This window comes from Malaclemys terrapin, chromosome 6 (genome assembly GCF_027887155.1).
Source record: "Malaclemys terrapin pileata isolate rMalTer1 chromosome 6, rMalTer1.hap1, whole genome shotgun sequence".
Classification (NCBI taxonomy): Eukaryota; Metazoa; Chordata; order Testudines; family Emydidae; genus Malaclemys; species Malaclemys terrapin.
In genome coordinates, this window is record NC_071510.1 from 75,145,324 (window position 1) to 75,158,022 (window position 12,699).

A 12,699-nucleotide genomic window follows, 5' to 3' on the forward strand; every position below is an offset into this window, starting at 1 on the left:
CTGACGACATGTACCCAGAACCGCCCGCGACACTGTTTTGCATCATCCGGGCATTGGGATCTCAACCCAGAATTCCAAGGGGCGGCGGAGACTGCGGGAACTGTGGGATAGCTGTGGGATAGCTACCCATAGTGCAATGCTCTGGAAGTCGACGCTAGCCTCGTACTGTGGACGCGGTCTGCCGACTAGAGCACCTAGAGCATTTTATTGTGTGGACATACACAATCGGCTGTATACAACCGATTTCAATAAAACCGGCTTCTATAAATTCGAACTAATTTCGTAGTGTAGACATACCCTTAGAGGAGCAGGTGGTGTAAAGCCAGTTTTATGCCAAGCAAAGATTCATTTGTCCCATGAGAATCGTCCCTTATTTGCTGAAGGTGGCTTTAAGTGCCTTTTCACTGCTGGAGCAGTGCAAAGGGCACTTAGCAACAAGGATCTGGCTTAATGGTTTTACATCAGAGAGAAAATGAACCTATCATGACTGATTTTGCAAGATAGTACTGGTTATATACAATAGGATTTTCAAAGGCATCTGATACCATTAAGTCATTTTAGAAAATCCCACCCATTTCTTATAGAACAGCGAAGACCAGAGAGAAACAGTATAAGATGCACAAGAGTGTATGTGAAAAAGAAATATTAAAAATTGGGATTGAAAGTTTTTGAAATGAGAATTCCATATGAGGAATGGGAGGGAGAGAAGGAACTACATCATCTCAAGTGTGCCGGAGCTGCCCTGACACACATGAGAGAAGGGGAAGGGGAGGCAAAGGGGCATAGTCCCTAGGCATGTGTTAGAGGAGCCACAGGGCTGCTCTAATATGTGCCAGCACTAGTGGGACCCCCAGTGCAATCTGGCAACACCTTGCCTTCTCTCTAGAATGTTCCCCTATGTTGGGAAGGCCATGAATGGATGACACTGAGCAATCTATGCTAATCAGAGATTCTCCTTGTATTGGGAATCCTAGCTGTTTGTCTAAGCTAGCTTTCCATCTGTTTTGAGCCAGTAAAGCATGGCCAAAGATTCTGACCCCAAATTTGCCTGATTTAATCCAAAGTAGATATCTCGGTAGCATGTCTAGCAGGAGATATGTCATCACCACCTCAAAAGGTAGTGATCCTAAAGAGTTTACTCATAATGTTGACAACATGCCCTACTAATTATCTATAAAGAGAAGGGTAATGGAAACTATTGACAAAAAAGTAACTTAGTTTGGTTACTTAGCCTACTTTCAGTCCATAATCTTATGTTGAAAAGAGACTATTTAAAAATAACGATATAATAAAACCAGTGTGTTTAACTGTCTATGTTACAGTGCCAGTTATGTATAAAACTCAGCTGCAAAAAATTTACCAGTATCTAAGAAATAAAATGATTTTTTAAAATTTCACATCTGATCAAATGGGAGTAAACAAATAAGTTATAAATAAACTTTTTTAGTTCTCGTGTTTCATATTTGTTCTTAAAGAGATTTTTGTCTTTTTAACTCAAAACTATTTATTTTTCCAGGACATTTCAGAATGGTTGTGGTGAGCTACTTCCATCAGATTTCTCCAAACCTAATATCAGTCACCCATTACACTGGCTATCTTGCATAACACCATTTTGTCCTCCTTTACTTATGTGAGTATCTCTAGTTGATATAAATAAAAAAAATCAGATAGTTAATACTAGTTAGATATTGCTGTGATATTGTGCAGATAGCGTTCCTAGATAAATATTGTAGTTAACATTCAGTTGAAACAATATATAAGCACTTTTCTGAATTTATTACAAGTTTTATCTGATGTAAAGTATTCTGTTTAAACTTCGATGATCTGTAAGAAAGGTCATGAGGAAGGCAGTGCATTATGTAGCTCTTTAGCAGTGTATTTATGTTATGTTAGATATCTGAATTATTTTCAATATTTCATATTTTAATATTTCATGTTTTTTTCATGAAAATATACATATACAATAGTTGACAATCATGTAATTCAGCACAGATACAATTTTCATAGCATTTAATTTAGGGGGAAATTAGAAGGGCTAGCTCAAAAAAGTAGGTGTGATATTTAAATACTGAATTGAAAAATATGCCCGTATTTTCCATTGCTTGGTTATATTTGATTTTTTAGGGAACTTGCTACATGTTTAAAAGCAAATGAATAATTTCTCTTTCTGTTTCACTGCATATAATGACAAGTATCACAAGGCATATGTTACAAGCTGTGCTGTCATTCCCTTTCTAATTTTGGTCCCAACATACTCACAGACCCATTGTCGATCCTCTCCCAATCCCTTTGCCTCTTCCCCATAACTCCCCAAGTTATTTTTGACTTCTAGCATTTTCTAAGAGACCTTCCCCTTCATTTTTCATAATTTAGATGTTTGTAAATCTGTATATTTATTCTGAGAACATATATTTTTGTATTTAAAAACAATAAAGAAAAGACAAAGGAATCTGGCTCCATTCTTAAAATAACTTATGCTAAAAATGGAAGGGCCTGCTGCAGTGAAGACCATAGCCAAGATCCTCAGCTTTGAGCCACTTTTGTGATCTCCTGATTCTGGGCCAGTTCCCACAATGTAACTTATGCCATGGATGACCAGAGTAAAAAGATGCCCTTAACACATCTTGTACCTCTTACAGGGAGAAGGGCAGTGTAGAGTAGCAGCTATTATTGTCTCTTACTCTACTCAAGGATTCCTCCTATGCGAGGAAGCCACATTTCAGTCAGTAGCAAAACTCCCACTAACTGCAGGGAGGGTCAGGATTTCACACATGGTCTTTAGAGCAGCTTTGCTCTGAGGAAGTGGCTGAAAGGTGCTCTGACATTACTCAGGACTTATGTATTATCTCTGTGTGGGACAAAAATTATCAGAATATAAATGATGCGACTCTGTGCACCACTCTATACACTGAAGAAGTGAATTCTGAGGTAGGCCGGCACAGGAAAATAGGAGGGAGATAAGAAGAGGGCAAATCCACCACAAGCAACATGGCCTGTTTGTCCACACAGAGACAATCCATATGACCAGACTCTAAAAACACTTAGGGTACGTCCAGACTCCCCGCCGAATCGGCGGGTAGTAATCGATCTATTGGGGATCGATATATCGCATCTCATCTAGACGCGACATATTGATCCCGTCGACTCCGGAACTCCACCAGGGCAAGCGACGGTAGTGGAGTCGACAGGGGAGCCGCAGCCGTCGATCCCGTGCCACGAGGACCCGAGATATGTTGAAATAAGATACGTCGACTTCAGCTACGCAATTCCCGTAGCTGAAGTTGTGTATCTTACATCCTCCCCCCCCTCCCCCCCAGTGTAGACCAGCCCTTAGTGCTTGTCTTTGGCAACAACATTTTCACCTATTCAGAAAATTCAATGCAATACCCCACATTTTGATGGAAGTACCACCAACTTGTAGAAGGGACAGATTTTGAGAATTATCAATTTTGCTATGAATGTTTTGCCTAGTATATTTGTATTATGGAAGTTTTCCTCTTTCCAATATCATGTATGAAGTGTGAACAATAAAAAGTAAAAAAGAAAAAGTATTCAAGCTACAGAAAACTGTAGTATTAAAGTATCCTAACTATTTATTAATCCTCGTAAGTTTCAGCTTCTAAAAAGAGTTGTGTTCATATTCATAGCAAAGTTTAAAACAAGTGTGTTTGTTTAGTGCCTCACACAGTGGGGCACTGATCCATGACTGGAGTCCCTAGATGCTACCTCAAAAGCAAATAATAATAATTATTATTATTATAATTTTGTCCTGTCTAAGCTGGTGGTGCTTCCATGAAAATGCAGAGTCCATACAACTGAAATGTTTGTTAATCTCAGAAGAGAAGTTCAGTATAATAGTATGCTGTGTTGCTTATGATGGCTCAGATCTATACTGGAGTTAGATATGAAAAAGTGAGAAATTGTGTTAATCTGATCTTAATGTACTCAAACATCTTGTTGTTTTTAGAAGTAACCTAAGGGTGGAGGAAAGCTTGATATATTAAGAATTCTAGATACATGTACACATTGATTTATACCATGTTTCTTTGACTTTTAATTTTTTTGTTTTTTTAAATAAAAATTGTTAACTTCTGTTTGTCTAATAAAAAAGGTTGAATTTTGCACATTGATTTTTCATATTAGATTCCAACAAAAATAACACATTTGTTTATCAAACTATTTAGTGACTAGTTTTAATGAATATTTATGTTCTTTTAGTGATTTGGTTTGACGATTCAGAAATTGCTTTTTTATGGACCTATAACTCTACTATTGGCAAACATCACTCTTCTCTTTTCTTCCATGATTACAAAACTGAACATTTAAATGTCTGATATTTATATATAGTTTACCTTTTGTCTCTTTTTTTATGAGGCTAGTGTTATGTTCATGGCTACATGAGCTAGGAGGATGAGAGAACATATGCCTCTCCATATGTCCAATACAAAAACTTCTCAGTGCATTTATTGGTGCTAGCTCAGTGGCTGTAGGGAATGTCTGCAACATTTTATTTTTCCTCTGAGTGAGTCACACCACTGTACATTTCAATTTGCAAGAGGCTTAAAGAGCCAAGAACTGGTGTATATAATATATTGCAACATGATAACTTCCCATCTGGTCAATGACAGACAAGCTTTATTTCTACCCAGATATTCTAAAAATGGCTTTTAATTTATTATAAGTAATTTTAAATATTAATATTCATATACCCAACTGTCCAAACACCTTACTTGTCTCATATTTGGGGGGCAATGAAAAGCAGTGGTGGAAAGGGTGCTGTACAAGTATATGAAAGCCGGCCATAAAGGTAAACACAACTGAGGCTGAACACTGTAATTTCACTGAATTTATGAAAATGTCAAGTTTACACATAAGCCAGAATGCTAAACATCATTAATATTAGTGATTTTTTTTTAATGTTTACCTTTCTTGTAACATAATTCCTGCTTTGTTGTTTTTATGCATGTGTTAAAGACCTGTTGTGTATATATAATATATAATGTATTTTAAGAATAGTTTTAAAAAATGGAAAGGATTAATCCTGAAAAAAAATTTAAAAATAGATGTAAAAAAATTCAAGGTTTTCTGTTTGCTGTAAATTGTATTAAGATTTGAATATGTGTATATACATATTAGTCATATATAAATTACAAATCTATGTATCCATATTTTTAATAAACAATGAACATAATTGTCAAGCAGTTAGGGTTTCTACGCACACAACATACTTGACACAAACTCATAAAAGCATGAAAATGACAGGGAAGCCACCTAACAATATTTCTCCATCCACAGCCACATACCATCCCCACAATTACCATACACCACAGACAGTGCAATCATAACATTGTCCACTCACAATACCAAACTACCCATTCACAATACTGTTCTTTGCAGATGTTTGGCATAATGGTGTTTTGGGCTGTGGGGAAGTTTGGTAAAGGGGGTTATGGGAAGCAGACTTACAGTACATGATCTGAGGCAAATAGGTTTTTGTGGTAATGGTAAGGTGTGTGCTTGTGGGTTAAGGAGTAGAGGGAATGTACTGTTATGTGGCTTAAGATATTACAGTTATGAGCACAGTATAAAAGCCTGTGTAGAATAGAATAGAACTTTTCATTTCCATGCTTTTTTATGGGTTTTTGATTGGTATACTGTGTATGTAGTAATCCTGACTGAACAACAGAGGTTTTGGTGGATTCATTTCTAAGGAGTTTTAATGCTCAAATGAAGGTGAAGAGTTGAATGATGAGGCAGGCGAATGAGGGATGGCAGTGGCAGACCCATGGAGGTAGAAGTGCAGCAACTGACAAAGATTATTTTCCATCAGCAAGTCTTCTGGGTTATGTGCCAGCTGCCCATAAATGGCACATATTTATGTTCAGCTCCACATAAATCCTTCTCCATTGCAGGATACAATCTGACAGAAAAGTGTAGTTTCTGGTGAGAAGATTTTATCTGATAGAGAAGGTTTTGTGTGTGCACTAGCACATAAAATTTATGCATGTATAGTTTTTGCACTGGTATAAGTACTTAATGCACTGGTGCATGTCACATTTATGTGTATAAAGTTTATATGCATAGTGAATAAACTTTCTCAATCATCAACCACTGGAGCATATAGGTTCGGCTCAAATGAATAAGTGTAATGGCTAAAAATGATGCAAAATTGGGTTTCTTTTAAAAGCATATTTTATGTAGGAAAATAGTCTTTTTTTTTTTTTTTTTTTTTAATATCAGTCAATATTGAAAGGGAATACTGCTAAGGACAAATTTTGTCCAGAACCCAATTTCAAAGACTTCCTTCTAAAAACTTATGATGAGAAATAAAATAAAATCTAAATAGAAAATTCAAAGGCCATAAAAACTAACACTTTGTGGAATTATACATCAAGAAGACAATTACTTTAGAGAAAAGCAAGATTTTATGCTCATTCTAAGCCCATTTTAGAACTCTACTTTAACTATGGAGTCAATACTAAGAGCCTCCATAATGTAATAAAATATTAATGGTAGAACCTGTCAATTACTGAAGAAAGAACATTTGTGATCATTCATTTGGATTCTGAATGGCTTTGTGATTCAGTCATATTTGTGCCTTTTTTAATTGCTATTTGTGAACATTCACATGAACAGGTCCACATTTACAGAAAAACTGGGTTTTCTAAAATGAAGTATATCAGTGATCCCTGTGTTGATTAAGGGTTCATTGTCAAAAGGGCAACATCTTTGTCAGAGCTGAACAACTCTGACAGAAAAGGGGAACATGGGGATCTGTTGTAATAATTGGCCCAACAAATTTACCCTAATTATAGTGAAAGTGAAAGTTCATAAGAAGCCACAATAAGCTATAATAATAAATGTTAACAGGAAAAGGTGCAAAAGTGAGAAAGACTGAATTAGTCCAAACAAAAAGGCCTACTGATATAATTCAATTACTGTGTTGCATCATGCTTGGTAAACAAGACTGTGTGAAACCAAAAATCAGTGAACCAAAATTGGTGGGTCAGAAATTAGGCCTAATTTGTGTCATAGAGTTTAAGGCCAGAAGGGATCATCAAATCATCTAGCCTGGCCTCCTGTTAGGGTGACCAGGTGTCCAGTTTTTGACTGGAACACCTGGTCAAAAAGGAACCCTGGCAGCTCCGGTCAGCACCACTGACCAGGCTGTTAAAAGTCTGGTGAGTGCAGGGCTGGCAGGCTCCCTACTCAGCTCTGCATGGCTCCCGGGAAGTGGCCGGCATGTCCCTCTGGCTCCTAGGCAAAAGGGGTGGCTGGGGGGCTCCATGCACTGCCCCTTTGAGCGTCAGCTCCACAGCTCCCATTGGCCAGGAACTGTGGGCGGGAGCAGCACACAGAGCCTCCTGGCCACGCCTCTGCCTAGGAGCTGGAGAAACATGCCAGCCACTTCCCAGGAGCCGCCTGAGGTAATAGCTGTCCGGAGCTGCACCCTGAACCCCCTCCCACACCTCAACCCCCTGCCCCAGTGCTGAACCCCCTCCCACACCCAAACTCCCGCTCAGAGCCCACACCCCAACCCACTGCCCCAGCCCGGTTAAAATGAGCAAGGGAGGGAGGGAGGGAGGAGGGATGGAGTGAGCAGGGGTGGGCCTCGGAGAAGGGGCAGGGCTGGGCTGGGTCTCAGGGAAGGGGTGGGGCAGGTGCTGGGCAAGGGTGTTTGGTTTTGTGTGATTAGAAAGTTGGCAACCCTACCTCCTGTATATCTCAATCCACCAACACCATCCAGCACCCTCACAACAAACCTAACAATTGAAATTAGATCAAAGTATTATAGCTCACAGGAGACTAGACTATTAGATGCCACAGGCAGAGAATAGGAGGGACCAAGGTTCACCAGTGCACAAGGCCCCTGCAACAGCAGGGAAATAATTAAGCGAGATATCGCCAGATACTCCTAGCAAGTGACCTGCATCCACGCGCTGCAGAGGAAGGCGAAAAAACTCACACTCACTGGCAATATCAGACAGCCAAGCAACTGAGAGAGAGAATGCTCAGTGCCCCTTCAGAGCTCTGGTCCACCCCATCTCCAGCCATGATCATCCCTGATGCTTCAGAGGAAGGAGATTTAAAAGCCTCCCAGAATATGTAGGAGAGCAGGGTGGAGTGGGGGAGAGAATCCATTCCTGACTCCTGCAGATGGTCAGCTGGAAATCTTGAAACATGAGCTTTTAGGAACATAAGACATAAACTGGAAGTGAGGTCCAGAGCTGTTGAACCCTGCTTCCCACCATCACAAGCAACCCTGTCACACAATTGCACTCATAAATATGTCCATCTCTCCCTTAAAACTAATTAAGTTGTTTGCCCCCACAACACTTATTGGGAGTCTGTTCCAGAACCTCATCCCTCTATTTAGAAACCTTCTTCTGATTTCCAGCCTGAATTTGTTCATGACCAGTTTATACCCATTGTGCCAACATTGTCATTTAGCTTAAATAGCTCTTTATCCTCCCTGTCATTTAGCCTCCTAATGTATTTATAGAGAGCAATCATATCCCCTCTCAGCCATCTTTTTGCTAGACTAGAGAAGCCAAGCGCTTCCAGTCTCCTCTCATCAGATAGGCCCCTCGTTCCTCTGATCATCCTAGCAGCTCTTCTCTGCACCTGCTCCAGTTGAATTCATCTTTCTTGAACATGGGTTGCCAGAATTTATCTCCAAATGAGATCATACCAGTGCCTTATACAATGGCATTAATATTTCTCTATTTCCACTGGAAATGCCACACCTAATACATGTGAATCACATTTGCCTTTTTCACAGCTCCATCACATTGGTGGCTCATAGTCATCCTGTGATCAACCCGCACATCAGCTCTTTCTCCTCTTCTGTCGCTTCCAACTGAAGAGCCTCTGGCTCATGCCAGAAATTCTTATTATTAGACCCTACGTGCATGACTGTGCATTTTGTACTATTGAATTTCATCCCATTTCTGTCACTCCAGTCTTTAAAGTCATCCAGTTCTTCCTGTATAATATTCTGATCCTCCTCTGTATTGAAAATGCCTCCCAACTTTGTCATCCGCAAATTTCATTGCCATGCTCCTACTTTTTGTGCCACAGTCATTCATAAAAATATTGAGTAAGATTAGTTCCAAGATCAATCCTTGAGAAACTCCGCTAGTAATCTCCCTCGGAACTAATAATTCACATTTCAGCACAACCTTTTCCCTTTTAGCCAGTTTCTTATCCACTTTACAATGTTTGTATTGATTCTCATCTTCCTAGTTTAATTAATAATTTCCCAGCTGACACCATCTCAAAAACTTTCATAGAATCATAGAATATCAGGATTGGAAGGGACCTCAGGAGGTCATCTAGTCCAACCCCCTGCTCAAAGCAGGACCAATCCCCAGACAGATTTTTACCCCAGTTCCCTAAATGGCCCCCCCAAGGATTGAAGTCACAACCCTGGGGTTTAGCAGGCCAATGCTCAAACCACTGAGCCCAAGTATATTAAATCCATTGTACTTCCCTTATCTAAAATATCAGTTATTTTCTGAAAAAAGGAAATCAGGTTAGTCTGGCATGATCTACTTTTGGTAAACCAGTGTTGCATTTCATCCTCTTTACCATTTACCTCTATTGCAGGGGTGGGCAAACTATGGCCTGCGGGCTGGATCCAACTCCTCAGGGCTTTGGATCCGGCCCGCAGGATTGCCCCCCGTGGGGCCACAGGCCCGGCGCCACTCTCAGAAGCGGCCCCCAGGCAGGGGGCAGAGGGCTCCGTGCGTTGGCCTTGCCTCCAGGCACTGCCCCCGCAGCTCCTGTTGGCCAGGAATGGGGAACCGCAGACAATGGGAGCTTCGGGGGAGGTACCTGGAGGCTCAGCAAGGGCAGCACATGCAGAGCCCTCCATCCCCCCTCCCCTAGGGGCCGCAGCGCTTCCTGGAGCGGCATGGGGCCGGGGACAGGGCAGGCAGGCAGGGAGCCTGCCCTGGCCCCGTTGCACGCTGCTGCCACCCCGGAGCTTGAACCCCTCCTGCACCCCGCCCCCCAACTCCCTGCTCTAAGCCCCCTGCCTGCACCTCGCACTCCTCCTGCACTCCAACTCCTTGCCCTGAGTCCTCTCATACACCCTGCACCCCAACCCCCTGCCCTGAGCTCCCTGCTGCACCCTGCACCCCTGTGCGCCCTGAGCCCCCTGCCACACCCCGCAACTCTCCTGCACCCCAACCCCGGCCCTGAGCCCCCTCCCGCAGTCCGCACCCCTGCCCTGAGCCCTCTCCTGCACTCCGCACCCCTCCTGCACCTTGAGCCCCCTCATACACCCTGCACCCCTCCTCTGCCCCAATCCCTTGCCCTGAGCCCCTTCCTGCACACCGCACCCCCTCCCACACTCCCTCCCACACCCCAACCCCCTGCCCCGGCCCTGCATGCAATTTCCCCACCCAGATGTAGCTCTCGGCCCAAAAAGTTTGCAACCCCCCCCCCCATTGATTTAATTATTCTTTCCTTCACAATTTGTTCTAAAGCCTTGCATACCACTGAGGTCAGACTAAGGGTATGTCTACACAGAAATATAAGTCCATGTTTGAACCTGGACTGAAGCCTAACCGCCCGTGCGTCCACACACCAATTGTGCTAACCTAGGGTCCCAGGGCCATGCAGGGATGGAAGGTCCAAGCCCTACTGCTTTCCTGTGTGTGCATGTGGCCACATGTTTGCACTTGACTCAGGTCCCGGAAGTCCTCCTGATGTAGCCCAGAGTTCCTGGCAGCAGAGGAGCAGTGCTGCAGGCAGCCAGTGCAGTAGCTGGAAGCACCAATACTGCCTGGCTGAGCAGTCTCACCATTCCTGCTCCAGCTCCTCCTTGCTGCTGTGTAGAGCTTGCCTGGAGCAGGGAGCAAAGCTAACAGGTGCGAGACAGCTACTAGTCACTCAGATGTTGGGAATACCCCTCCAATGGCTGTGCTGAGCCAGGAGCTTTGCCGCTCCCCGTCCTCTGCTCTCTGGTCCTTGTTCCCAGGCCTCCTCTGCCCTCCCTGGCACTGTGTGTGCAAGGGCACCTGGGCTATGTGCACTGTCAGAGCAACAAGTGGGAGCCAGCCCCAAAACTTCCCTGAAGCCTCCTGCGGTGGCGGCTTCGGCTCCTCGCTAGAGGGAAGTTTTGGGGCTGCGTCTGCGCGGTGAGTGGGACAGTGCATGCTGCCTGGGTGCGCCAGCCCCAGGGAGGGCAGAGGGGACAGAAAGTGAGCGGGAACCAAGCGGCTGCCCTGCAAGGAGGGGAAGTGGCCAGGGTGTTGAGGGTCATCCTTCCCCCAACTCTACTGAGCTAGGAGCTCTGAGTCCACTGTTGGGGTCAGATGGGGCAGAGTGGGGAAGGTTGCTTGCAGCAGCCAGGTGCATCAAATTGTAAAACCAGACTCAAAATCAATTCACTTCTTAAATTTTACATTTTGAAGCTGGCTCTTGGTGGTGTTCATTAGCTGAGCTCAAGTTAAATCCTGAGATGTAAATTCATTTGGATCCTGACCATAGTATTTTCCCCAGGTTTGTGTGTGGGGGGTGGGGGGTGGGAGGGACGACAAAATTTTAAAACAGGTAATTTTAAAGGATTGTATCTCAGGAAATCTGTGACCAGAATGAACTCAGATTTGAACGACTGTATCTACCTAGAGCCCTTTGCTGGCATACCAGTTATTAGAGCAATCTCATTTTGCATGTGGATTTTGCAGGACTTGGAAAAATATCCTTTACACTGAAAACATGGCTCCTGTAGCACCCCATTACATACTCCTTTTAGCATTTTCATTGGTTTTGTTATTTATCCACTTCATATACTTGATTTCAGATATTTTATAGCCTCATGCTAAACAATTAATGTAACACTGTACTAAAATATAATAACCTCAAATTTATTGAAGCACATGAAAATTCATTTTTGCCTCATGGAACAAGAACATACATGGTTCCACGAAAGAGATAAGTGGGGTTACTTTGTATCAGTTATAAATTTGGCAGACTACCAAATGTTAATTTGCTTTTAGCTAGTTGAGATTAAATGTAATTCCTTCCCTGAGCAGCCTTAAAGTAAGCAAGCATGAAAGCATTTTCTGAGTAATCTGGGAGGAATTGACATTTAAAGGAGTTAGCATTACATCTGCACTTTAAGGCTATTAATTTCATAGATAAATTAACTACATTATTCTGTCTTTATCTTACATTTTGAAAGGACTCCATCAACCGGAGAAATGGCAGCCCAGGGTCAACTGAAACTGCTCTTATCCCAACCGTATTGTAATTGGAACTTGCTTTTGGAAACACTGCTACATCAGGATTGTCTCTTAGTGAAAATTTTATTGAAAAGTTCAAGTAAGTATTTGTGCTTTGTTTGTAAGAATGGCAGCAAGAAAACACACATAAATTTTTGAGTTTTGCTATATTTTTCACTACTTGACTATTGATAGAAGGATACCAGCCAGTTGTGGGTATCAGTAGTTATCCAGATATCAGTGGGACAAATGTTGTACTGGGGGAGGGGTGGAGGGAGGAAGAATCCTTTTTCACTTTTTACTAAGAGAGTTGCAGTCAATCTGAACATTCATATTTTGAAGGCAGATAGCATTTTGATAAAATAGACCACTGTCACAACTTCAAATTAGTTTGTTTTTAAGAAGAAATGGATGAATTTCAAGTTATCAGAGTTTTGATATCAAAATTGCTTTAATTAGCTTTTGC

The 12,699-nt window shown here is 42.2% G+C and overlaps 1 protein-coding gene across 1 annotated transcript in view; it reads left to right on the forward strand.

The window, feature by feature from the left end:
* Positions 1-12,699, forward strand: part of KIAA0825 (KIAA0825 ortholog) — a 414,416-nt gene that overhangs the window by 191,157 nt on the left and 210,560 nt on the right. The window contains exons 14-15 of the mRNA XM_054032998.1: positions 1,517-1,630; positions 12,194-12,333. Coding sequence (XP_053888973.1) covers positions 1,517-1,630; positions 12,194-12,333 — 254 coding nt within the window. The remainder of the gene's footprint in view (positions 1-1,516; positions 1,631-12,193; positions 12,334-12,699) is intronic.